Source organism: Castor canadensis, chromosome 8 (assembly GCF_047511655.1).
Source record: "Castor canadensis chromosome 8, mCasCan1.hap1v2, whole genome shotgun sequence".
NCBI lineage: Eukaryota > Metazoa > Chordata > Mammalia > Rodentia > Castoridae > Castor > Castor canadensis.
In genome coordinates this window covers 90,741,148-90,768,289 of record NC_133393.1, presented here as the reverse complement: position 1 = coordinate 90,768,289, position 27,142 = coordinate 90,741,148, and the positions used below count along the sequence as shown (strand labels likewise).

The 27,142-nt window shown below is 51.3% G+C and overlaps 1 protein-coding gene across 2 annotated transcripts; it reads left to right on the top strand.

Moving 5' to 3' along the window:
* The first annotated feature begins 3,396 nt into the window (after positions 1–3,396).
* On the top strand, positions 3,397–25,388 carry Itga5 (integrin subunit alpha 5). Of its 2 annotated transcripts, XM_020164083.2 has the most exons (30): positions 3,397–3,661; positions 9,622–9,752; positions 11,575–11,687; positions 11,819–11,939; positions 12,129–12,190; positions 12,276–12,321; positions 12,572–12,697; positions 13,092–13,136; positions 13,273–13,316; positions 15,089–15,145; positions 15,319–15,371; positions 15,669–15,877; positions 16,162–16,353; positions 16,700–16,745; positions 16,893–16,994; positions 17,170–17,225; positions 17,359–17,513; positions 17,784–17,921; positions 18,046–18,113; positions 18,527–18,677; positions 18,762–18,854; positions 19,013–19,092; positions 19,235–19,315; positions 19,393–19,498; positions 19,874–20,026; positions 21,670–21,753; positions 21,864–21,977; positions 22,578–22,679; positions 23,229–23,351; positions 24,006–25,388. In XM_020164083.2, the coding sequence occupies exons 1-30, from the start codon at positions 3,444–3,446 to the stop codon at positions 24,087–24,089; spliced, it is 3,153 nt and encodes a 1,050-aa protein (XP_020019672.2). In that variant the 5' UTR covers positions 3,397–3,443; the 3' UTR covers positions 24,090–25,388. The 2 variants fall into 2 exon arrangements, with proteins under 2 accessions (XP_020019672.2, XP_073939654.1); XM_074083553.1 differs by lacking the exons at positions 3,397–3,661; positions 9,622–9,752; positions 11,575–11,687; ... (3 more) ...; positions 12,572–12,697; positions 13,092–13,136 and having other exon boundaries at positions 13,282–13,316; positions 15,060–15,145.
* The last annotated feature ends 1,754 nt before the right edge of the window (positions 25,389–27,142 follow it).

Here is a 27,142-nt window from a genome sequence, read left to right as displayed (position 1 = left end):
TCTTAGAGACCTCAGCCTACACCACCTCTTACCACCCAGGCTTTTACAGGATCAGTGAGGCCTAAGCCTATTTCTTTTTCTTTTCTTTTCTTTTTCTGGAGTGTGAACACAGGGCCTCACGCTTGCTGGGCAGGTGCTCTACCACTTGAGCCACTCCACCAGCCCTCTATGGTGCTGGGTATTTTCTAGATAGGATCTCTCAAACTATTTGCCCCAGAAACCTCGAACCACAAGCCTCCCAGTCTCAGCGTTGGGTAGCTAGGATTGTAGGCTCTCGTCAGCTCTAAACTTATTTCTTGAAATCAGAGCACCTAGACTGTGCTTTCAGAATTTCTAGGCATTTGAAAATCTGAAAGAACCCAGAGTCATGTCCCATGCACACAGAGCTTTCCATCAGTTTCAGAGGATTAATGGATTGTATATACAACCTTCCCTTCACCTACCCCCAAGGACAACAGCTCTAGATTAAGATCCCGCTTCCCCCTTGTAGAAATGCAGTCTGGTTTAGAGGGCTAACAATGGGAAAAGCAAGGGCTTTAGAATCCACTGAGATTGGGTTTGGACTCCCCCTCTGCCCTTTCTTTCTGCTGACATTGTCAGTTACTACACTAAGACTCAGTTTCCTGATAATAAAATGAGAATCACATACCTTCAGTGTGGAGAGTTGGGAAGATTAAATGGGAGAGGTAGGTTAAAGGTCAAGTCTGGCATATAGCATGTTAAATAAGTCATTGTTAATACTTCCCACCCTCTCCTATGCCGCCAAAGCTCAGCATGACTCCTGACTTTAGAACTTGCACCTGAACTCTTCTGTGTAAATTCATGTTCTAATTCTAAAACTGAAGACTTCAGGGTAGGCAGGCTGGTGACAGCAGAAGCTTGGTGAGTGTCCTGACCTTGTCCTTCACCCCCTGTGCCTCAGTGGAACAGATCATGATTAATAATAGTCAGTCATCACAGCAAATCATTCCTACTGAGCCATGAAGGCACAGACAGTACCAGAGAGGTCATATCTGAGAGAAAAACCAGAGACACTTGGAGGCATGCACACTGGGCTAGAGATAAGTTGAGAGCTACACAAGACAGAGAAAAAGAGAGAGGGGAGAGAGAGGGCCAGTGGACTCAGAGGAAAGGGCAATGGGCTTGGAACTAAAACACTTAGGTTCTAGACTCACCATAACTGTCCAGCCATGTGACCTTGGGCAAGTCACTTCATTTCTCTATACCCATTTCCAATTCTGAAAAGGATTGGATGGATAGCCTATAGGGACCGCCCTCCTAGCTGGCCTTTCTAGCTTCTAGGCCTGGAGAACTATGCTAAACCAACTCCAACTAGGAAAGAACCCCAAGTTCAGGCCAAACCCAAAGCAGAGAAAAGGAAGGCTAGACAAAGACAGGCATGGCCAGAGGGAAAGCAGGAGGTGTTGGGACCACTGGGAGAGGACTTATAAGGGCAGAGAGAGCCAAGAGAGGAGGGATATTGGGGAGAGTAGAAAAACCAGCCAGAGAATGACTAAGGGGCTCCCGTGTAAACAGGAGCAGGGAATGGACAGGGAGGGAGCCTGTTTGAATTGGCCAAGGCTTGGGGGGAAGGGGGGAGGACTGGGGCAGGACACTATGTCCCCTGTCCCCCACCAAGACTCCTGGAAGGAGCTGAGTCACACACCTCCTTCTCCACACCCCTCCCCACCCCAAACTCCCAAATCCTGGGAAAATCTAAAGAAAGCCTGGCTGAGAAAGGCGAGAACTTCATTCACATACATGGGCTTTGCTGGGCTCTATGGCAGTCAGGTCTTGGTTCTCCTCCCAAAGGGGGTTCCCAGCCCCTGAGCTGGTTTTTACTAGTGGTTACCTTAGGGCACTGCTGTGCTTAAGATCCTGACCCACAGATTCCTTGGGTTTCTCACCCAAAAAAGGGTTAGGACCTGCAGATGTTAGAGTGGGACATAAGCCAGCACCTCCCCCGCCCCCCCATCTGCCCAGTCAGCCTTTCCCTAGCTGCTGGCTCTGGAGAGGGGCTTTTGAACATCTAGCTGGGTGACTTGGGACAGGAAGCAGAGTAACAGAATGACAGAGTGAGGGAAAGAATATGGCAGGGAGAAAACTGTTGAGTCTGGGCACTTTTTTCTGACCGCTCTCCCTTCCAGAGAAGAGTGGAGCAGAAGATAGGGAGAGAGGGGCAGGGTTTAACTTTAAGGTGTATTATTCTGGAAGAAAAGAAGCCCTGGAGGGAAAATGTGGGAAAGATACTGGAAAGGAGAGGGGGTTAGGCGAGAGTCTAGGCCCCTCCACCCCCCTCCCCCAGACTAAGATAAAGACTAGAATCCTGAAAGGTGATCTCATCATTCAGAGCCAGAGGTGGGGGAAGGGGTGGGCAGGGGGTCACTGCCATCACTTCTACAGCCCCTTCCTCTACTTCCACAGATGTGGGGGGAATGGGGAGCTGGATTCCAGTTCCCAGAGTTTAGGGCCAACAGAAACTGAAAGTTGGGCCCCTTTGAAGATACCCCCCCACACACACCACCCCCACCACCATTACCATCCCGCACAATTCTCCAGGCTTGTAGGAAATCCGGCCGGTTTGATGAAGGCAGTAAGGGACGGGCCAAGCATTTCCAGGCTCCTGGTCACTCCTAGATCCAAGGAAGGGGCTTAAACAGAGACTTCTATGCATAGCCTACAACCAAGAAAGCTGAAGAACTGGGGCAGAGTTTGAGTCGTGCTGGTGAGCGACCCAAACTCCTGGGTTTTCAATTCTAGCCGTTTGGAGGGGGAGGGGGACGAGAGAGACAGGAACTCTAGGAGCTAGCGTAGGTCTTCTGTCAGGCTGATTGCAAGCACTCTGTACCTCGACTGCAGAGTCCCAAATCCAGCTGGCCGGAACCCAGGCACCCGATGGCCCCGGAAGGCAAAGGGGAATCCCAGTTGGCCAGCCGCCAGAGGAGTCTCCAGCCTTTTTAGACCCCAAAGTCTTCTTCCTGAAGAAGTGAGAGAGACCCCACATACAATATACGGGCTCCCTCCGCCCTCCAGAGGTGATTCCTTTCCTCATTAGGAAATTCTCCGCTCCCTTTTTCCGACTCCTTTTCCGAGCGTTTACGTTGTACATCTGGAAAGGAGGGGGAGAAAGGAGGGGAAGCGGAGAGGAGGAGGGGGAAGAGCCCAAGCCCGCCCAGTCTGACCCAGGCCAGACAACCGGCCTCCAGCTGGGGCTGGGGAAAGGGGGTGGAGAGGTGCGGCCCCCCCACGCCCCTTCGGGGTGGGGGGCGCGGGTTCGGCGTTCCGAGGACCCAGGAATGCCCCCCCGCCAGTCCCCTAGGCAGGCGGGGGGAGGGCTCAGCCGGGAGTTTGGCAAACTCCTCCCCGCGTTGAGTCATTCGCCTCTGGGAGGTTTAGGAAGCGGCTCCGGGTCGGTGGCCCCAGGACAGGGAAGAACGGGCGCTATGGGGAGCAGGACGCCACGGTCCCCTCTCCACGCCGTGCAGCTGCGTTGGAGCTCTCGCCGCGGACCCCCGCTGCTGCCTCTGCTGCTGCTGCTGTTGCCGCCACCACCCAGGGTCGGGGGCTTCAACTTAGACTCGGAGGCCCCAGCAGTGCTCTCCGGGCCCCCGGGCTCCTTCTTCGGCTTCGCGGTGGAGTTTTACCGGCCGGGAACAGACGGGTGAGTGGCGAGGGTTGGCGGCCGGATAGGGGACGGGGAGCCGCATGGAGACTGTGGACGCGACTGGGATCTGGAGGGGACCAGTTTGAAGGCAGAGTTTGGAAGAACCAGGGCTGCAGTTGGGGGGCCCGCGTTTGGGCAGGGAGGGTACCGTGGCCGGCGTGGAGGGGCCTGGACTTTGAGAGCAATCAGTGGGGAGACGTGTCCGGTGGAGAGAGGGCACGAAGCTAGAAGCTGGAGAAGTCCGGACAGAAGTCTCAAGGCCAAACGAGAGAAGAGAGTGTGAATGGAGAGCTGAGAGGGACTCCGACTGAGATCTGTGGGCTGCCGGGGACCTGAGGCGGATGGGGGCGGAGAGGGGGCGCGGAGGCCGGGAAAGGCTTGGCGGGGCACTGAGAGGACCTCAGGATCCATGGGGCCATTGTGCGGAGAGGAAACGCATCGAAGTTGGATAAGCTATGTGTAGTAAGAGGGGAGACAGACTGAGGGGGTCGGAAGGTTAAATGGGGACTAGCCTCATCTTCCCCTCCCCCCCTTAACTCAGACTAAGGAAAAACCGGGGAGGGAGACGGCGGCTCCCTCCCCTTTCTCCTCGGTCTCCTGCTCCGCCTTCCACCCCCAATCTGTTCAGACTAGGGGGTCCTAGGATTTGGGTAGAGTCCCAGGACCCTGGCAGTGGGGGCGCTGGAGCTGGGGGCGGTCTGAGCCTGGGCGGGTGCACGGATGTGTCGGGAGGGGTGTGTGTGCGCGCTTGAAAGGGGGTGGGTGGTTTCCCTCTTCCTTTAGCTCTTGGGAGGAAGAGAAAAGCTGATTTCCTGTAGCTTGTCGGCTGGAGCTGAACTGAGGCCGAGACTTCTGGGGCTGGGGTCGGAAGCTGGGGAGACACAGGTTCCCTCGGGCCCAAGAGCATTAGAACCAAGGTCCTAAGAACCCTGAAAATTGCAAAGAAGGATCCTTAATCCTAATTCATCAGGATGACAAGCAGACCCAGATACTGAGTGCCTGGAAAGTGGGTTTGCCCACAGGCTTGAGGAAATAGGGATTAGAGCCAAAGGCACATTGGAACCAGAGTGTTTAAATGTGTGTGTGTGGGGGGGTGAAAACTAAGAAGAAGGTGACTGCTTCTGCTCTGGGCCAGGGACCCCAGATGCCAGATTCCTAATCCCCCACAATGACAGCTGTAGTTCTCTTTCTCCTTCACCTCTAAACTTGGAGCCTCCCAGAGTTTGATAGAACCTCTGTCTGGGGTGAGCAGTTTTTGCATGTGATAGTTAATTTATCTCTACTCTCTTTAATTATTTGGAGGGAGAAGGAGTTAATCTACCTAATTCAGTTGAAGAGAGGGGCAGATTCTCCCTTGTTTGGGGAAGTTAGGGATGGGAAAGAGAAAGATGGTTAGGCCCCAGCTGTTAGATCTGGGCTTTTCAAGGTCCCCACCCAACCCCCACCCCACCCCCCCTGGCCTCTTGCCCAGACCCCATTGCATCACCCTGGCCTAGAGATCCTGCCAGGCCTTGCCTTCCCCAGGCCCCCTTCAAACTTCTTACTACAACCCTAATGTAGTAGAAAGGAGGGGATGGTGGTCTCTTCCCCCTAGCACAGTATCCAGTGTTCTGGCTTTTAACCTTTCCCTTACCCCCACTCCATCCCATGCAAGACTGTCATTTCCCGTTTAAAAGACTCCTCTAAAACATCTGGACTTTGACACACTCCTGGTCCCCTAGGTGTCTTCTGGCCCCTAGCCTGATCCTATAGTCCCTGAAGCCCCCTTCTAAAACAGGACCCAGTGTTCTCACCCCTTCCCTTTCCATTCTGCTCATCTGCCCTCCCAAGAGAACCCAGGTGTCCAGCTTGCACTCCTCCCCCTCTCCTTTCCTTTGTGTGAGACCTTCTTAGAGTAGCACTCACAACAGTCTCCCTCCACAGCTGGGCCTTCAACCCCCTCCCCTTCACTGGAGACAGCATAGCCTCAACTAGGGCTACAGCAAGAGAGGGAGGACCTCAGTACTGCTGCTCTCTCCTGCATCACCTCTCCAGGAGAACATTGAAAACACACCAAAGGATGGCAGGAAGGGACAAAGCCTGAAGCCAGGTAGCCCTGGGTGTGTCCTCACTATTTAAAGAACTGTGGCCTGGAGGGATTTAAGCCCTTTGAGTCTGGACTTCCCATGAACATCAGACGCCCAACTTATTCTAAGGACCAAATGAGACAATTTATATATATATACACACAGTGTATGATATCTGCCCACAGAGGGTGATCAGTACATGGGAAGCTTAAGTTTGACGGGGTAGCTGTTTTCTGGTTCTGGTTTTCACTTTCATATCAAATTATCCATTGGATTGTTACAAAAACCCTTGTGTTGGCCAGAGAAAGCATTATTGCCCCATTTTAGATAAATGAAAAGTGAAGCGTCAGGGGTCATAGAAATTTAGAACTAGAAGTTAGTTTAGGGACCATTCACAGACCATCATTTTTTAGGGAGGGAATCTAAGGTGTAAAGAGGAGAAATGACATGGCCCAGAACACTTAAATGCTTGGAAGTGAACCAGTCTCTGCTCAGATCCTTGATCAGCTAGAGGCAGCTGTTCCTCCCAAGCCAACCAGGTATATTGTTAATGTACTTTGGGTTCCAGAAGCAGGTGTCCCTTTCTGGCTTGGCTGGTGCTGCTACAGAACCGGCACAAGCTCGGCCATGTCAACTTGCTGCTATGCATCCTGACCTTGTCCAGCCAGTGGAGTCAAACAGTAACTGAGTATTGAACGGGGACTTGGTTAATCAGAAGTCTGGCTGGGGAGATAATGAAGAAGAGGACGATGAATTGGCAGCGGAGTAGGCCAGAATGCAAGCTTCTGGTTGTTATGCTGGGAAGGATTCAGGGTGACCCTCAGCATGTTATTTAACTTCACTCAGAGTTAGTCTTCCCATCTGTTAAATGAGGACGCAGGACTAGGTCAGCAGTTTGGGACTTCTGGAGGAGTGTGGAGATCAAGCTGGCAGGTGGTGCTGACTGCATATGGCCACCCTACGGCATGTACATCAGTCTTAAAACCAGTGGAGGCTCTCTGCGGTGTCTTCTAGTTGTGGCAGTCTGTCTCCAGGGACTAATCTAGAATCTCAGGCTTCTGAGGCTTCAAAATAAATTATGGCAATCATTTTTTTCTTGGACTGTATTTCTGAAGTTTTTCTGCCAAACTACATTTAGTAGGGAATAATTAATTACCTTCTCGTTTTTCATGGACCGGAAATATAGCTGCCAATCAGAGATTCTGACCAGCATGAGATAACCAGGTTCCCCACAAGAGTTATCATTCCAGCCAAAAGCAAATATAGTTGAAGTTTTAATTAGCCTGGGCTGCCTTATCAGGTAAATGCATGATTTCCGTTAGACTTTCTGAAATTTTGAAAATGTCCCAAAGACCCTCTATTGTTACCTTCTTGGACCCTCAGGAGGACCTAATTGTTGCAGGATTTAAGAACCAGGAACCAGAGAAGGGTGAAGAAGGGCAAGCTAGCTTACATGCCTCTCTGGCACTTGACATGGGCAGCACTATGTGTTGTGTTGACTTGGGGCTGCTGGGATGGGTGGGACACTGAATCTCCTCAGGTTTAAGCCATGGGTAGTGGGGGCAGATCTGGATCTGTGTCGCCTGTCTATATGCAGGTGTTCTGAGCCTTCTCACAGCCAGAGTAGGTATGCCCGTGGTCTATGCTTATGGGCTTCATAAGCTTTTTAAGAACTCTTATACCTCCCAGTCCTGCTAAACTCCACACTTCCTCTCCAGACCATGCCAGGAGTCTCAGGCTTAGCTCCTATGCAAGAGCAAGCTGTGCTGGAGAAACAGGGTGGTAGGAATAGGGTCCCTTGATCTCAGCCCTGTGTTCCAAGGGACTTTGAAAAAAGGGACAGGGACTTGTGCCCAAGTCCACACTGAGCTAGCTTCTTTGTCCAGTGGTCTGGTAGGGTTGGTGGCCTTTCTGCTTTCTGGAGCCTGAGGGCATCAGCCACATTCTCTAGAAAGGCCACACTCCTCTCTCCTCTCCCAGCCCCGGGGCCATGCAGCTTCTCACTGCCATCAGCCTCACCCCAGGGAATCAGAATTCCCAACTGAGCATATCACTGGGTCTTTGCTGTGGCTGGTTCCCACCCCTCAACTGGTGGGCAATGCCTGAGTGAGAGGGGGTGGGGCTTGGTTGGTGGGAGACAAACAGAGAAGTGAGAGGTTGGAAACAGACAGGAAGCCACAGGCAGTAAACATTTCCTGTCCCCAGGGTAACTGAAGCTGGTACCTCCCTCTCCAGGCCCCCCATAATTTCAGGAACTCCCTCTCCTGCATCACCCCTCCTATTCCTCCAGACCCTGTCTTCTCTCCCCATTCTCAAATTTTGGGGTTCATTACACCCTGCCCCCACCACACACATACCCTGCTTTAGTACCCTTGGGCCTGCTCTCCCTCATGTTCCCATCCCATTCCTCTTGGACCTTAGCTCTCCCCATTCAATATACCTGGTCCTCTTGGAAGACATCCCCAGCCTTTGTGACCTCTACCAAAATCCCCCTCTTGGGCCTTCTTTCTTAGTGAGAAAGACTGAAGAAGATTCTCCTAGACCAGGAAAGACGCGGATATTGGGAATGTTGAAAGCTGAAAGGGGACAGAAACCAGTAGAAGTGGAGAAACCTAAAATTTCAGATCAAGAGATAGAGAGGACCCAAAATCTTAAACCAAGAGCGCAAGCAGTCCTAGGGGCAGAGGGACAGAAATTGAGGAACAGTGCCAGAGGCAGACACAGGAGGCAAACAGAGGCCAAGTCTAGCAGGGAACTGGCCCAGAGGCCAGGGCAAGTTGCCCAGGCTGCCAGATGGAGTCCTTGCAGGAGACCCTGGAGAAGAAAGCCAAGAGAACTGAGGGCTGTGTGGAAGCCCTGGCGGCAAGGGACCCAGGGATGGTAGAGGCCAAACTGAAAGCAGGAAAACTGCCCAGGATATTAGCTGCCACCACCCCATGGTATGGACCCTGTCAGAGGCAAACTTTTCCTCTGGGGAGAACTGAGCCACATGTCCAGGACGAATACCAAGTAGTAAATTCAGTCTTCTAGGGCTGATATTCAAGGGATTCAAAGGCTGAGACAGAGACCCAGAGAGGAAGGTGAGGTCCACTGAAGGGCCCCAGGGTAGGGCAGGCCTTGGCCCAGGGGAACAGTCTGTTTTCATCACCCTCCAGCTCCTCTCTCCAATTCTACTGCCTGATTTCCAAGACTCACATTTTCCTCCTACACGCCCCAAGGCTGAGCAACCCAGTGCTGGACGCCTGGTCTCAGCCCAGGGAAGGGATTTGGCTTGGGAGGAGAGGACATGGGCTGGGTGAGAGGACCCTGAGGTTCCAGAGAAACCAGGGGCTCCAGGGGCTGTACATCTAAATTGTCCCTTTTTAAGAAAAAAAAAACATTTTGATTCAATTTCCAATCAAAGGCCACATGTTGCATTTGAGTGTTATGGTGTTTTTGTTTTTGTTTTTGATTTTTTCTGGTGCTGGGGATCAGCCCAGGGCTTTGCACATGCTGAGCACACACTACTACTGAGCTACACCCCCAACTGGGCTGTATATCTAACCTTGGTAGGTAGATAGAGGAGATGGAGAAACTGGGGTTCAGGCCCACTGGCCCCTCTTCTCCCTCCAGGAGTTGATTCTGGTTGCCCTTCTCTATTAACAGGGAAAGGTAAGAGAGGAGTGATGGGAGGAGGGGAGGAGTTGGGTTAGTGACAGCGGCACATGGGGACCGCCTGACTCCAGCCCAGGCCTCTGGCATCTGTGGCATCTTCTGAGATATAAATACAACCCAGGGGGCATCTACCCCACCCCCAGCCAGCCAGGACCAGAAGCCTGGGTCCCTCCTGCCTGCAAAGACTGACAAAGAGCTTGGAGCCCCTCTAAACTGCCTCTCCTCTCCCCTCCACAGGGTCAGTGTGCTGGTGGGGGCGCCCAAAGCTAACACCAGCCAGCCAGGAGTGCTGCAGGGTGGTGCTGTCTACATCTGTCCCTGGGGCACCAGTCCTGCACAGTGCACGCCTATTGAATTTGACAGCAAAGGTAGGCTAGTGGTGTTCAGGGAGTGCCTGAGGGTCGGTGGGACTGCAGCTTGGGGGTGGGGCCTGGGTGGGACTTAGAGCAAGGGATGCAGGCTGCTCAGCCTGCAGCCAAGTGCCCTCCCAGCAGCAGCTCTGGAACTGCAGCTCGGAGCAGTGACTCCCCATGGCACTCCACGTTCCCAGCCCAGCCCAAGGAGGGCGGGCATGATTCAGAAACATGTGGCTCTCATTTCCACTGAATCACCCACAACCCGGGGAGGCCAGGGCCATAACAACGCAGACAAAGACAGGGAGAGTCTCACAGACGATTCAGTTCCTTTAACTAAGCACTGACTGAGTGACAGTTCATACCACTGAAAGATGACACGCCACTGCCATTGGGGACCTCAGTCCCCAGACTGACAGATAACACTCAAAGAGCACTTGCTGTATGCCAGGCACTGTTGTGAGCACTTCACATCCATTAGTTCACTTAATCCTTCCAACAACTTATGAGGTATTATTATCCTCATCTTATAAGTGAGGAAGCAAATGTTAAGTCACTTGTCCAAGGTTTCACAGCTAGTAAAAGGTAGAGCAAGTATATGAACTTGGGCAGTCTGTCTCCAGAGGTAAAGATTGGGGTGAGGAGACAAGAAGAAGAGAGTATAACAATGTGGAAGCCATAGGGATAAGAAATGTGAAACAAGACAGTGGTGCATGCCTATAATCTCAGCATTTGGAAGGATTCAGAACAGCCTGGGCTATATAGCGAGACCCTGTTTATATCATATGTGTATATATGTGTGGATAGATAGATAGATAGATAGATGTGCTGGAGTTTGAACTCAGGGCTTGACAGTGCTATTCAGGCACTCTACTGCTTGAGCTGCTTGAGCCGTATTTCCAGACCTGCAAAACCCTGTTGAAAAAAAAACATGCCAGACACTGGTGGCTCATGCCTGTTATCCTAGCTACTCAGTAGGCAAAGAGCAGGAGGACTGAGATTGAAGGCCAGCCAGGACAAGTAGTTTGAAAGGCCCTATCTCAAAAATACCCAACCCAGGGCTGGCGGAGTGGCTCAAGTGATAGAGCATCTGCCTAGCAAGCTTGAGGTCCTGAGTTCAAACCCCAGTACCATAAAAAATAAAAATTAAAAAAAAAAAAAACCTATGAAACGGACTGATTTGAGCATGGGGATGCTGGGGATCAAATCCAAGGCCTTGTGCATGCCCCACTCCTAAACAGACTAATTTTTAAAAGCCTAAAAGAAGAGAATCAGAGGAATGAGAAAGGTGATAATGACAGGCATGGTGGCATGGGCCTGTAATCCCACACTTGGGAGACAGAAGCAGGAGGATCTTGAGTTCAAGGCCAGCCTGGGCTACATAGCAAGACTCTACTCTGTCTTGGAAGGAAGGAGGGGGGAAAAGGGAAGGCGAGAAAGAGGAAGGAGGAAAGTCATAGAAGACCGAAACTAGGCTCAGAAAGAAAGAAAGAAGAAACAAAGGTCTAGAAAGGAAATGAACAAGATGCTTTGGAGGCACAGGACCAGGTACAGACAGAAGTCTGAGAAACAGTCACTCTTCTCCACCACCCTCCTGCCCCCACCCCACTGCAGGGGCAGCCAAGGGGAGGCAACTCTAGAAACCCCAGAAGAGTGAATGTATGTATTTAGAGGGAACAGGAGGGCAGACCCTTCCGCACTTCCCTCTCTCCTGGTCACTGGGGCTCAGGGCTTAGAGCTTGGAAGCTGGGTATCCCTAAGCTGGGGTTGGGGGCCTCCCTGGAGCTCAGCTGCCCAAGGCCCAAAATGATTTGACTCCCCTTTCTCACCTCCCAAGGCTCCCGGATCCTGGAGTCCTCACTGTCCAGTGCCGAAGGAGAGGAGCCTGTGGAATATAAGTCCTTGCAGTGGTTTGGGGCAACAGTTCGAGCCCATGGCTCTTCCATTTTGGTGAGGAATTAGGGGGCTCAGTGGTGTGGTGGCTAGAGGATGGGCAGTAGTTGAATAAGGCCAAGCCTGAAGGGAGGGACAAGGGGCCTTGCTGAACTAAACCTGAAGCTCTTCCTCCTGGGCTCTCTCAGGCATGTGCTCCTCTATATAGCTGGCGCACAGAGAAAGAGCCGCTGAGTGACCCCGTGGGCACCTGCTACCTCTCCACAGACAATTTCACCCGAATTCTAGAGTATGCACCTTGCCGCTCAGGTAGGGACCAGAGAGGGCATTTGCCTCAAGTCTGCCTTCTCATGGGAGGGTCTCATGTGGTCTGAGTTGACTCCCTCTGGCCTCCAGGAGGCTCTTTCTCTGGTTCCCTCTCCTCCTCCTACCTCACGCTTTTTTTTTGTGCTGGCCCATTTGTGTACGGCTCCTTCTCACCTCCTTCTCCCCACACAGATTTCAGCTGGGCTGCAGGACAGGGCTACTGCCAAGGGGGCTTCAGTGCTGAATTCACCAAGGTAAGAGGGTGATGGGAAAGAAGGAGAGGTGGGTGTGGGCATGGTATCAGGAGCAGATGTTGAACTCATCTCTTTCCCCCTGCAGACTGGCCGTGTGGTCCTGGGTGGACCAGGGAGCTATTTCTGGCAAGGTAAGTCCTTCTCCCTACCCTCCCGTGGGCCCTGGCACCAGCCTCCTATTCCCACTCCCAACCTGGAGTCACCAGTCTTCCCCACGTCTGCCTCCTCATCCCTTCCAGTTTTTGTTCTTCTCGCTTCAGACTCACACATCCTAATCTGTCACCCTCCACGCACTTCCCTTTCCCGAGCCAGACCTCTAAAATTCTCCCCAGAGTCCCTCTGCCACATTCTCTCCACCATTTCTCTGCTTCTCCTCCCCAGGCCAGATCCTGTCGGCCACTCAGGAGCAGATTGCAGAGTCCTATTACCCTGAATACCTGATCAACCTGGTTCAGGGGCAGCTGCAGACCCGCCAGGCCAGCTCCATCTATGATGACAGCTACCTAGGTGAGTGAGCAGGTGGAGAGAGGTGGCAGGGGAGAACTCGAGGGCCCCTATCTCTACTCACACTCTTGCCTACTTCTCCCATTTGGGTACCCTAGCCCTTTTTTTTTTTTTTCCAGTACTGGGCCTTGAACTCAGGGCCTACATCTTGAGCCACTCCTTTTTGTGATGGGTATTTTTGAGATAGGGTGTCGCAAACTATTTGCCCAGGCTGGCTTCAAACCTCAGTCCTTCTGATCTCTGCCTCCTCCGTAGCTAGGATTACAAGCGTGAGCCTCTGGCACCCAGCCTCCTTCTGCCATTCTTGTCATGTGCAGACTACTTATGAAGGGTTTGGGGAGCCAAGTCAAAGAGTCCCTGAGGCAGGAATGCTAACATCTACCCACTTGTCCCCCAGGATACTCTGTGGCTGTTGGTGAATTCAGTGGTGATGACACAGAAGGTGAGTGTGTTCCCAGGCTGGGCCAGCAGAGGGGTGGACAGAGAGCCAGGTCCTAGGGGTTGCAGTACTTAGATACGCACCATTTTGCTGCTCCCGTTCCCCCACCTTAACCCACAGCTGTCTCTTCTCTCTGCAGACTTTGTCACTGGTGTGCCCAAAGGGAACCTCACCTATGGCTATGTAAGACCCAGCCCAGCTTCCCCCTTCCTTCCCTGGCTAAGTAGAAAGAACTATGCATGGCAGTTTGTGGGCGCTCAAAAGCTAGATCAGAACACAGGCTCTAGAGTCAGACCTGGGTTCAGGTTCTGGTACTTATCTGGATAAGTCATTCTGTTCATTATTCCTATCCTGCTTCCTGCTCAACCTCTCTAAGCCCCATTCTTCTCTATGTAATGGGATAATAATAGTTCTGACCTCACGAGGCTCTTGTAAAGGTGAAATGAGATAGTGCCTATGAAAGTACTTAATGAATTGTTAGGCAGTGTGCAACAGGCAGCTGTTATTATTAGACAGTGACAAGTGCCTGTTAGATAAGGGTACCATACACATCTGTTTGGTTAACATTTATTAAGGTGAGGTAAAGATAAGATGATGAAGAAGGCATCTTACTCCATCTCATAAGGTACTTTCTAATCAAATAAGTAAGATAAGACACATACAATTCTCATGTTAGTGGAGGGGCAATTCATGAGCCCCTCTGCTCCATGCGCTGACCATGTTGCTGTTCCTCACCACAAGTCTATGGGATAGATATTCTCATTCACATTCTGCATATGAGAAAAACTGAGATCCTAAGAAGCCAAGTAATTTGCATAAGATCACCCAGTTAGTAAGTGGCTGGATAGATTTAAAGCCAGTCTACCTTATTCCAAAATCAGCATTCTGTTTGCACTATGATAAGTTTGGTTTTCATTTGTTTTTGTGGGACTGGGGTTTGAACTCGGAGCCTTGTGCTCACTAGGCAGGCACTGTACCTCTTGAGCCACACTTCCAGCCCTTTTGCACCATGATACGTTTCAGAAAAGCAATCAAGGTGATATAATAGTTTGATGGAAGGAATAACCTCTTTCCAGAGAGGGGTGGATCACAGAAGGTTCTGTGAAGGATCAGCAGTGATGAGGCAAGAAGGCATACTAGACAGGAGCATGAACAGAAGAACAGGAAAGTAAGGAAAGACTGAGCAAACACAGATGAGTAGGGCCAGCCAAGAGGCTGAGATTGGGCAGAGGCTGCAGGGAACCACAGGGAACCTGCTTATCCAGGACAGAGATAAGCATCCTGGATCTTCTCTGGGGTAGGCAGTCTACTGCATTGGAGGGAGGGTGACAGCAGCAGAGGGGATGTCTAGCAGTCCCGGGGAGGACTCACACCAGAGTCACAGCAGCAAGAGTGGATCCAAATGACTTGGGGACCTGGCAGAGGCAGTGGCTAGGGGAGAACATAGAGGAGACATTGAGTGTTTGTGGTTTGGGGTATTGGCAGTTGGGATGACTTAGGTTTGGAACATGTAGGGTTTGAGACCCCAGTGTGCATTCACTTCTTCTTCTTCTTATTGGTGGAATTGGGGTTTGAATTCAGGGTTTTGTGCTTGCAAAACAAGCACTCTACCACTCACTCCCAATTTATTGAGCGTCTGTTGCTTGCCAAGCACTACTTTAGGCTTTGGGGAGAAGCAAAAACAAACCCAAGCTCCTGCACCACTGATGTTATTTTCTGGTAGGTAGACATGGATACCAAACAGATAAATGTTAATCTGTCAGTAGTTGATAAGTGATGTGGAGAAAAATGGTAAATGGTCAGCTGGAGGCAGTAGGATGGGAGTGGAAGGGCGAAGCTCAGGAGGGAGTAGGGATGAATAGCCAGTGTCTCTGAGGAAGGCCTGCCCCCAGGCACTCATTTATCCTTCACCCATGGGACACATAGGACCAAGAGGCCTATCTCCTCATCCCCAGGTCACCATCCTCAATGGCTCAGACATCCGATCCCTCTACAACTTCTCAGGGGAACAGGTGAGAACTCCCCATCCCAGCTTGGTCCTCTGCCAACCAACCCTCAGCCCTGACCCAAAGATGTCAAACTTCCTGAACTCCCTAGAGCCTCTGAACTTCTGCTCACAGTCTCAGTCCTGTTTATTGACCCCACCTTGTTCTGATCCAGTGTTGCCCCCTTCTCTGCCCCCCAGATGGCCTCCTACTTTGGCTATGCCGTGGCTGCTACCGACATCAATGGGGACGGGTAAGTAGTCAGAAAGGAGCTCTCTGTGATGTCCTTTCCAGGTCTAGGAGGGAAATGGGATGGGACAGAATGCAAGCAGTGTTTCTCCAGGGCATTTCCTCTGGATCCTCACTCTTACTTTCATTCCCCTTGCTTAAAGACAAGGAGAGAGCTGAGAGCTAAATCAGAGCCCTTGGGTCTTCTCACCTGGGTGGGAAGGAGCCTGGTGATCCAGAATGCCTGGCATTTGTGGCATTAGGTCTGGGAGACATGGCAAGACAGTGTGTCAGGATGCCTGGGTCTACCCTTCTCCCCCAGGCTGGATGACCTGATAGTGGGGGCACCCCTTCTTATGGAGCGGACTGCCGATGGGAGGCCTCAGGAGGTGGGCAGGGTCTACGTCTACCTACAGCACCCAGCTGGCATGGAGCCCACACCTACCCTTACCCTTACCGGCCATGATGAGTTTGGTCGGTTTGGCAGCTCTTTGACACCACTGGGGGACCTGGACCAGGATGGTTACAATGGTAAGCACTGTGGGCTCAGGGAAATTAGGATGAGTTGGAGGCCTGGGTCAGGAGGGATTTGGGAGTGGGGTCTGTCAGCTAAGATATCCGGACACCTTCCCCATGCCTTTCCAAGGAGAAGTGTGAACATTAACTTAACTATGTGGGTGCTGGGATTTGAAAAGATTAAAACACAGGGATTGACAAATGAGAAAAAGATAGGATCCCAAATCCAGGGTGTGATGGCTGAGATCTGGCCACTGGATTCCTGGCCTGCTGACGGATGTGTGTTATATGTCTTGCAGATGTGGCCATTGGGGCTCCCTTTGGTGGGGAGACCCAGCAGGGAGTAGTGTTTGTGTTTCTTGGGGGCCCAGGAGGTCTGGGCTCTAAGCCTTCCCAGGTTCTGCAGACCCTGTGGGCAGCTGGCCATACCCCAGACTTCTTTGGCTTTGCTGTTCAAGGAGGCCGAGACCTGGATGGCAATGGATACCCTGGTGAGTTGTGTCCAAGGTTCCTTTCACCTTAGAATTCCCTGGTCACTATCCCCCCGCCACACACACACACACAGACACACACACACAGACACACACACACAGACACACACACACACACAGACACACACACACACACACACAGACACACACACACACACACACACAGACACACACACCCTGCACACCTGTTCTTCACCTTTCCCAAATTCCTGGATGCAGTAGTTCTAGAATGTTGCCACCAGATGGTGCAGTCCCCTCACTTTAGCCTTGATCAATGAAACTGGTTAGGAAGGAAGGATCCCAATTTGAAGCTTGCTGTAATGGGAGGTCTCTTAACTTTTTGCAGATCTGATTGTGGGGTCTTTTGGTGTGGACAAGGCTGTGGTATACAGGTATGAACTCCAGGGGACACTGAGGCATCTAAAGTTGGGAAAGTCAGAACAAAAGGGAACTGGCATCCTGGGGCTAGAGCATCATGCTCCTGTGCCTAGCCCTCAGAGGAGTCCTAATTCTGTTTACTCCACATCCGCTGTTGGCAGAGGTCGCCCCATCGTGTCTGCCAGTGCCTCCCTTACAATCTTCCCAGCCATGTTCAACCCAGAGGAGCGCAGCTGCAGCTTGGAGGGGAACCCTGTGGCCTGGTGAGCTGGACGAGGAGACTGCAGAGATCTGAGCCTGGGAGCAGGCAGGGGGTCATGTCTGCCTTAGGAAGGGACAAATGGGGCTGTCTTAGTCTGGGTCTGTCTGGGAGGTAGGTAGAAGATAGAATGCTGGCCCCAGTTGTGTTCACCGGCTTTCTTCTTGGTCTTTCTCCAGCATCAACCTTAGCTTCTGCCTCAATGCTTCTGGAAAACACGTTCCCAACTCCATTGGTGAGTGAGACTGCCTGGATCTCTCAGGCCCTGGGACAGGATAGAGGGACTGGGGACCTGGGCACCTTTCTTCTCACTGACTAGAGATGGAGGGAAAGGCAGATTCTCAGACCTTCTGTGTCCCTGGCTGCAGGATTCACGGTGGAGCTCCAGCTGGACTGGCAGAAGCAGAAGGGAGGGGTACGACGGGCACTGTTCCTGGCCTCCAGACAGGCGACCATGGCCCAAACTCTGCTTATCCAAAATGGGGCTCGGGAGGACTGCAGAGAGATGAAGATCTACCTCAGGGTATGGGCCTGAGGACAGTGGGTTATGGACTGGCCAGGGTGGGTGCCTACATAGAACTGAGGCCCTTCCTGAAGGGAGAAAGATGGGAAGTTTTCCTGACGGACTTGGAATCTGAGGAAGGGGAGCGCTGGGAACTAGGCTGCAGGGCCTCTGAAGCAATGAGGATGGTCAGAATTTGACCCTGAGCAGACAAGGGGAGATATGAGGGTGAGGAGAGGGCCATCAAGTCTCCAGAGCCCCTAACCCTGTCAGCTCTCTTCCCGACCCCAGAACGAGTCAGAATTTCGAGACAAACTCTCCCCAATTCACATCGCCCTCAACTTCTCCTTGGACCCCCAAGCTCCCATGGACAGCCATGGCCTCCGGCCAGTCCTGCATTACCAGAGCAAGAGCCGGATAGAGGATAAGGTGAGGGCAGGGTGGGGAGAAGGGCTTTGGAGAACAGAGGCCTGAGCACTGGGCCTTAGGGAGTGGGGAGCCTACAGCCCAGAAATAGTAGAAACTCCGCTCTGAAGGCTGCCCTGTTCCCCAGGCTCAGATCTTGCTGGATTGCGGAGAAGACAACATCTGTGTGCCTGACCTACAGCTGGAAGTATATGGGTAAGTGGGGCTGACATTAAGCTAGGGAGTTCTGGCTGGTGGAGTGGCTTAAGTGGTAGAGCGCCTTGCTCAGCAAATGTGAGGCCCAGAGTTCAAACCCCAGTAACACCGAAAAAAAAGCAAGCTAGGGAATTTTCTGAATACATTAGAAAGCAGAGTAGGGACATACTAGCTATGTGACTTTGGGAATCACTGGACTTCTCTTACTCAGCCTCTTTATCTGTAGAGTAGAAATAACTCTGATCTTTTGGAAGGATTGGATGCAGTAATCTACATAAAGCATTTGGACTAGTGCCTGCCATAGAGTTAGAAGTCAGCCATTGGGGTCTGTTACTAAGATATTATTATTAGGCTCCATTGTTCTGGTTTAAAGACTAATTCCCTAGTGTCCTTATTCTGTGTGTCCCCTCCAGGGAGCAGAAACACGTGTATCTGGGTGACAAGAACGCATTGAACCTGACTTTCCATGCCCAGAACATGGGTGAGGGTGGTGCCTATGAGGCTGAGCTTCGGGTCACGGCCCCTCCAGAGGCTGAGTACTCAGGACTCGTCAGACACCCACGGGTGAGAGGGGACTCTCAAGAAGGGCTGGGGGGGACACGCTCCAGAAGAGTCACCAAAGCCTGACCTGTGCCCACCCGCCTCCAGAACTTCTCCGGCCTGAGCTGTGACTACTTTGCTGTGAATCAGAGTCGCCTGCTGGTTTGTGACCTGGGCAACCCCATGAAGGCAGGGGCCAGTGTAAGTCCAGGACGGAAGAGGAGGACGCTGTAGGGAAAGGGGACCTCAGGACAGGGATCGGCCAGTCTGGAGCATAGCTGAACATAGGGAGATAGCACTGGAAATGGACCAAGGCAAGCGCTCACTCTAACATCCCCTTTCCTCTCCCTATCTTGCAGCTCTGGGGTGGCCTTCGGTTCACTGTCCCTCATCTCCGGGACACAAAAAAGACCATCCAGTTTGACTTCCAGATCCTCAGGTAGGGAGCCAGTGGGGCAAGCTAGGGCTGATTTGGGGGTGGAAGAAGGGATCAGGGTGGGGCAGGTGGCTGAGCCTGGTGCTATGCAGAGTTCTTATGAGCTGTGCTCTGGCCCCACCTTGGTCCTGTCTCCATCCCACAGCAAGAATCTCAACAACTCACAAAGCAACATCGTCTCCTTCCCACTCTCTGTGGAGGCTCAAGCCCAGGTGTCCCTTAACGGGTCAGTGCCCAGGCAAAGCGGGTCCTTTCTGGGAGGGGGGTCCCTTCCACCCTCCTCTAAACCACCCTCCTCCTTAGTGTCTCCAAGCCTGAGGTGGTGCTCTTCCCAGTAAGTGACTGGCATCCCCAAGACCAGCCTCAGAAGGAGGGGGATGTGGGTCCTGCTGTCCACCATGTCTATGAGGTAAGGCAGGTGGGGAGGCTGGCCAGGGAGAGGGAGTGGAGAGGCGGGCCTGGGTTGCAAAGGAAAGGAGGAGATGGTGCAAGAGAGAGTGGCTGGGACCAGAGTGAGGACCAAGAGGAAGAGGAGGGCAGGTGGGTGATGTGCACAGGATCCATGAGATACGCCACAGGAAAGACAAGCCAGTTGAGTGGTTTGAAAAGGAGGGGTGACACTGTCTAACAAAGTGCTGGCTGAAGCAGATTTCATCTGTCCCTTGAAGTCCTTCACTCCTGAGATGGGAGCCCTACAGCAGGGATGTGGAGCCATGGTGACCTGGGGTCTCAGTGTAGCCAGAATATTTCCTTCCTCCTTGTAGTGATACACTCTTCCCCTCAGCTCATCAACCTGGGCCCCAGCTCCATCAGCCGGGGTGTACTGGAGCTCAGCTGCCCTCAGGCTCTGAAAGAACAGCAGCTCCTCTATGTGACCAGGGTAACGGGGCTCAGCAATTGCACCACCAGCTACCCACCCAACTCACAGGACCTGGAGGTAAGGGCCTGAACACTAGCACAGTACATGCTCAGACAACCAGGCTGAGGGGCTGAGAAGCTGGGAGGCCAATGGAAAGGGTTGGAAGACACAGATGACTGGGAGGGAAAAAAATGCCTTGATCTACCTTTACCCATCCACTGCATTTCTTCCTGCCTTTTTTGTTTTTTCCCCAGTACTGGGGTTTGAACTCAGGGCCTACACATTGAGCCACTCCACCAGTCCTTTCTTGTGAAGGTTTTTTTTTTGTAACACAGTCTCGCTAGCTATTTGCCTAGGCTGGCTTCAAGCTGCAAACCTCCTGACCTCTCCCTTCTGAGTAGCTATGATTACAGGCATGAGCCACTGGCGCCTGGCACATTTCTGCCTTTCTGACTGAAGCGTCCTTCCCTATTTCCTGTCATACTCCTACAGCCTGGATCTGTGGCACTTCCTCTGGGAAGCCTTCTTCAGACCTGTCCTGGTTTATGTTGTGTTTACTCAAAAACAACATTCAGTGGAATGGGTATCTGAACTGAACACTGTTTGGCTCAGGAAAAACCTGTACCAAATGAAACTGACAAGTTTTCTGTATTCACAGAGCTTGCATTCTAGTGGAAACCAATAGACAATAAAAAGTAAAAAGAGAGATGGGCACTGGTGGCTCACACCTGTGATCCTAGTTACTTGGGTGGCTGAGATCAGGATTCAGGGCCAGCCTGAACAAATAGTTCACAAGACCCCATCTCCAAAATAACCAGAGCATAACGGACTGGTGATATGACTCAAGCGGTAGAGCGCCTGCTTTGCAGGCATGAAGCTCTGAGTTCAAACCCTAGTCCCACAATAAAAAAATAAATAAATAAAAATAGAAAGAAGCCTGTAATTCCAGCTACTTGGGTAGAGATCAGGAGAATTGTGGTTGGAGGCTAGTTAGGGGGAAAAATTTGTGAGACTCCATCTCAACCAATAAAAGGTGGATGTGGTACACGCCTGTCATCCCAACTAAGCAGGAAGTGTAACTAGGAGGATTGTGGTCCAGGAATAAACCAGAGGCTATCTGAAAAATAACTAAAGCAAAAATAATAATAATAATAAATAAAGCAAAAGGTTCTGGAGGCATGACTCAAAGTGGGAGAACACCTACCTAGAAAGCACAAAGTCCTGAGTTCAAACCCCAAGTACTGTCAAAAAAATTTTTAACAAGTAAAAAGAGAAAAATTACAGGTACTGAAAAGTGATGAAAGTACAGAGATAACACATTAGGGGAAGACTGGAGATTGTCTTAAGTTGCACCATCAGGGAAAACCTCTTAGAGAGGCAACTGTTAATTCATTTGAGACCTGAAAGAAAAGGATGGATCTTGTGATACGCAGGGGACAGCATTCTGAACAGAGGAAACAGCTAGTGCAAAAGCCCTAAGGCATGAACAGGACCTGATGACTGATTTACATATCTCCATGTAAACTCCAAAACCTGAGTTTCACTTATTTTCATTTTCAGTGCCGAGTTTGCTTGGTGTCTTACACATGGGAGATGGTCAGTTGGGTGGATCAATACAGAGGCAGATAAATAGGTTGAGCTGCTCTGGGACTCAGGTGCAGGCTGACTTAGCTGCTGTAATGAGGTGGGAGAGGCAGCTAATGATCTCTTTCCTCTTCCAGTTGGATCCCGAGGGCTCTCCACACCACCTGCAAAGACGTGAAGCTCCAGGTGGAAGCTCTGCCCACTCCGGACCGCAGGTCCTGGTAAGTCATAGTGGGAATGAGGTCTGGGCCTAAGTGTTGAATATCTGTTCGGACTCTAAGAAACACGAGAAGGTTAGAATTCTGGGCTCAAGCCTCTTCTTTCTTCCCAGAAATGCCCAGAAGCTAAGTGTTTCAGGCTACGTTGTGAGCTCGGGCCACTGCACCGGCAAGAGAGCCGAACTCTGCAACTACATTTCCGAATCTGGGCCAAGACCTTCCTGCAGGTGAGGGAGCCTTCCCTCAGCCCTGACCCTGACCATTGGGCCTGCCCAGAATGACCCTGCCTTTTCCCTACTGCCCTTGCCACCTCTGCTTTGGTGAATGGACCAGAACTGCAGCTCCTCTCCTGCCTCCTGGTCTTGACAAGCTATGGGTCCCTTGCGCCACCTTGTGGCCACAGTAGGAGAAACCATTCCCTTTCTTGGCCCATTCAGAGAAGGGAGGATAGGTGGAAGGGAAACCAGTGTAGAAAGATCCTAACAGTGAGGTAAGATGAAACCACAGTGGACAGGCCAGGAGATGCGGTAACAGTTATAAGCAGTCATTTATTGAGTACACATCATGGACCAAGCGTGGTCCTGGGTGTTAACCCACATTAATGATTAAAAAAAAGATTATTGAACATGTAGTTATCTGATTATAAGTTATTTAGTTATCATTATCCAATTTCACATTTATTATCTCATATAAGAAACATCAAGAGAGAATCAGTAGAGAATGATTCCAAAATAGGGAAAGATTACAGCCTGAGCCAGACCATGGGGAAGTCCTGTGGGCACCCTCTTGATCCCAAGAGGGTCAATCCTGACTGCCTTTCCCTACAGCGGGAGCACCAACCATTCAGCCTGCAGTGTGAAGCTGTGTACGAAGCCCTGAAGATGCCCTACCGAATCCTGCCTCGGCAACTGCCCCAAAAGAAACTTCAGGTGAGTCTAAGACCAAAGGTCTAGGTCAAGGAAGATAGGCTCAGAGTGCTGGAACTAGGACTGGTATACGAGTAGGACTAATCTTGTTATAACAAGTATTTACTGAGCATCTGCTATGTGTCAGAATCTGTGCAGATACCAGAAATACAGTAGTAAGCAGGATGGACATGCTATCTGCTCCTGGAGTTCACAGACTAGCAGACAATGACATGTAGTGTGCCAAGTGCCATGGTGTTTATGGAAACACCTCATGGGAACACCTGAACCCAGTCTTAAAACGTCAGGGAAGACTTCCTGTGCAAGCTGAGAACTGAGGGAACTACCCAGGCTACCATTCAAGAAAGGAAGATTCTGGGGAGAGGGAATAGCAGATGTAAAAGCTCCAAAGACAATATTGCACACTTTAGGCACTTACACCTTCAGGTTCGGAATGCTCTTAGCTCCAAATGAGAAGTGGGAGGTAGGGCTAGATCCAGTGTCAAGTAGGGGCAATTGTAGGGTAGGAAGAATTTGTGAGTTCTCAGTAACTTCACCTGACTTGCTTCCCAGGTGACCACGGCTGTGCAGTGGACCAAGGCAGAAGGTAGCAATGGCGTCCCACTGTGGATCATTATCCTAGCCATCCTTTTTGGCCTCCTGCTCCTAGGTCTGCTCATCTACGTCCTCTACAAGGTCAGCCACATCCTGCCCATGACTTGGCCACCCTCCCATCAGGTTCTGCCTTTGATCCATGGTCCCCAGTATCTACCTCCAGCTCAGCTTTTCAGAATATTCCCCTACCTCTACCCTGGCGATTTGCATCCAATCCTGTCCCTTCCCATAGGACCCTTCCATTCCTCCTATAGCTCCCAGCTTAGAATGAGTCCTCTTGTCTCAAGATGATAAGGTTCCCATATTGCAAATTTAATGCAACCCACTGATGGCAAACACATGCATTTGTACTGTCACTTCCTCCAAAACTCCATGGCAGCCACCACTAATTGATTATATCCTAAAAGTGGCCTAGAATCCTCAAGAAGCAGCCACTTCTAGGCAATCAGTCTTGGTACTTGAGTTGAAAGTTTGACATAAGGGGACTTTGCCCATCCTGGCTTAACTGGGGGCATTTTTAAGACACTGGTAAAAGATTCCCCCATATTAAATCACCCCTGATTCCAGCTCTCTTGTGCCTATTGGACCTCTTGGAGAAGTATTTTAGTCTGAATTCAGAAGCTAGTTTTGCTGGATGGGGAGGTTGGAGGCACAAGAGTCCTCCTGTGTCCTCTTGGAAGCAGAGCTGGGAAGAAGTGTTGGTACCTAAATGCGCCCTCCTTTCCCCTTCATCAGCTTGGCTTCTTCAAGCGCTCCCTCCCATACGGCACTGCCATGGAAAAAGCTCAGCTCAAGCCTCCAGCCACCTCCGATGCCTGAGTCCTCCTGATCCCAGACTCCTGATCCTGAAGAGCCAGTCCCCCACCCTCTGTCTGCTGACCAAGAGGGGACTGGGCACTTCCTGAAGGTGCTGAGGGCCAGGGAGACACTCCTCTCCCTCGCCCAGAGACATACTTGAAGGGCCAGAGCCGGGGGGTTGGGAGTGAGAAGATAGGGATCCCTCCCACCATGCACTGTGAAGGACCCTTGTTTACACACACCCTCTCATGAATGGGGGAACTCAGATCCAGGGACAGAAGACCCAGCCTTTCTGCAGCCTTTGTATTTTGGAGAGTTTCCTGAAAACTTGGAACCACAACTAGGGAATCCACTTGTGGTTCTTTGGGCCAGACATGCCACCAGGACTTCCTGTCCAGCTCCAGTCTGTAAAGATGTATCATTGGCCTTGCCAGAGATCCAGAAGAAGCCCCCAGCTAAGAACCTGGGACTTGGGAAATGAGATCTGGCAGCTCCGACAGCCGCCCCCTGGTGGGCCAACAAGGAACACTAACTGTGGATGTTGCCCCAGGACCAGCTCAGGACAGATCCCAAACAAAGGTTGATGCTGGCCCAGACCCAGCTCCAGGGGAGTCAGAACTTGATTGGATCCAGATCCAGTTTGGGACCTGGGGTTGATCTGAAGTCCAGCCTCCGGTGTTGATAACCTAATCTAGGCAGATCCAGGACTGCATTTGGATCTGCTCCAGACCTGAGTCTAGAGGCCATGATGACAACCGATCTGGAATCTCAGCCTAGCCAGATGCAGGCTCTCTCAGTCCCCAGAAAAAGGGGAGCCCCAGGTCTGCAGGACTTGGGTTCTACCCACCAGCTGCACTGACCCTGCCCCTCTCTCCCTGCCCAACCTCCCCTTGGCTCCAGACCCCCGGAACTTATTTAAACTCTGTTGCAAGTGCAATAAACCCAACCCAGTGCCCCCACTGACCAGACCTGCAATCTGTGTCATCCCACCCCCCTCTTTCCAAACCCCTCCTGGAACCAGATGGAGCAAAAAAGATGCCTGTCTTCCATGGCTTCTTTCCACTGGGTGCCAGGAGTGTGACACCCCAGTAACTAAGAGATGATGTAAGAGGAAAAGGAAGGCTTTGTCTCCTTTGCCCCTCACCCAGCCCCCACCAGATCTGGTCCCTGACACTTCCAAGGGAGAAGAGTTTCAGGATCATGGAAGAATACAGCAGGGGAAGGTCCAAGTTGAAGGTGGGGGAAGATGGTGCAGAAGACTCACCTGGACTTCCCTTAAATCAGAATAATAAAATGAAAGGAAAAAGCCTTGAAACTAAATTGGAAGAAAGCTAATTAGTTTTTTGTGTTGTTTTAATTGCTATTGTGTGCTGTTGCAAGGGAAGGTGTTAAATAGTTTATATAGACAATTCCATTTAATTTCTATCAATCCTGGAAAGTAAGTACTATTAATCCCATTTACACAAGGGGAAACAGACCCAGAGGTTATAACTTGCCCAAGGTCATGCTGTGGCAGAGCCTTATCTGACTGTGAAAGCTCTCATTCTTCACCAAATGGGCTTCAGATCAACAGTAGGCCCCAGGTCCTTAAAAAAATCATACAACATGAGGGAGCCCCCAGGGTCCCATTTTCTCCTCAGGGTGTATCTTGATATGCAGAAGAGGAAAGAGGAACAGGGTTGTAGGACGCAGATGTACTTGTCAGGCTACATCAGAATGTTGCCACCAGAGGGCAGCACTGCCACAAATTTATGGAAAATTGGGGGAGGCTATGAGGCCCACCTCTGTCTCCCCCTTGAGCAGGGCTATTACTAACTCAGGTTCCTGCTTAGCAGTGCCTACATCGCCAAAATATTCCTCCTGATAGAGCATCTGGACCACAATCCAGTCTGTAATCCAGAATTCTGTTCCTCAGGAATGTCTTACCAGAACCCATAAATGAAGAGGGAAGAAATGGTGAGACAGAGAATTACCTAGTGTTTCCAAGGATGACAGCTATGGTCTAAGGCACTAGAAATACTCAGGGAAGAAAACCCCATACTTCTTGGGAGAGGGGTGGGGAGGCAGCAGCCGAACTTCAGGGACCAAATCTGAAATTTCTCCTGTTGTGAGGGGGAAAGGAAGAATGGAAGTGGGCTGGTGTTACCGGTGTGTCAATGTGGGGTGCCTGTTCTTTTGAGAGTGACAAGGTCTCTCCCATACACAATACACAGTGGATACACAATTCAAGGAAAGAATTCCTTGGGCTTAGAAATCCCACATACATAGTCTAGTACCATCCTCTGTCCCTGAGCTGAATTCTCCAAACTCCCAGCTAAGTCTCCTCTCCCAACTCTGCAGAGCAAGTACGCCTCCCACTTTGAGACTTAAATGATCCAGAGGAAGATGAGGGTGGGGCCAGAAGGTCTGTGCTCTCTCCTTGTCTGTTGGTGGAGATGGAAAAGAGGGAAGGAATCTAACAGCAGCTGGGGGTATAAGGAGGGGGAGGGGGCTCAGAAGAGGCAGCTGGCAGGCAGGAAAATGATCTGAGGGTCTCAAGTTTCTTGACATCAATTAGAGCAGCCGGCCTGGGCTCATTAGTAGCCCGGGGTGCAGGGCTCATCAATAATGAATTCACCCCACTGCCCCCCCACCAGCTGCCTGCAAGGTCACCCCGCCCTCCAGCCAGCTGCCTCCCATAGTAAGCTAAGCAACCCCTCTTCTGAGACCTCCCTAACTCAGAATTCCCAGGAAAAGTGTGGAAGGGTGGACAGGGCTGAAGGCAAAGGGAACTCAGTCACCATTCAACCATGGCCTTTGTTTAGTCTCAGAGTCCACCCAGGAGAGAAAACATGGGAAGAGGAAGGGCAGGGACAAGGAGAAGCAAGCTTTCTGATGACTGGAGTCCAGTGGTATAGTGACAGATCAGATTTGGAGCAAGAATAGCTCCTCTGATGGACCCAGAGACCCCATATCCTCCCCCAGGGCCACATGTGGGCAGCAAGGTCACATAATCCCTGGAGATCTCGGGCCTCTTGATCAGAACAAGATCAAGATGTTGGCACCCACAGCATTCTCTCACCCTTGAGCTGGTG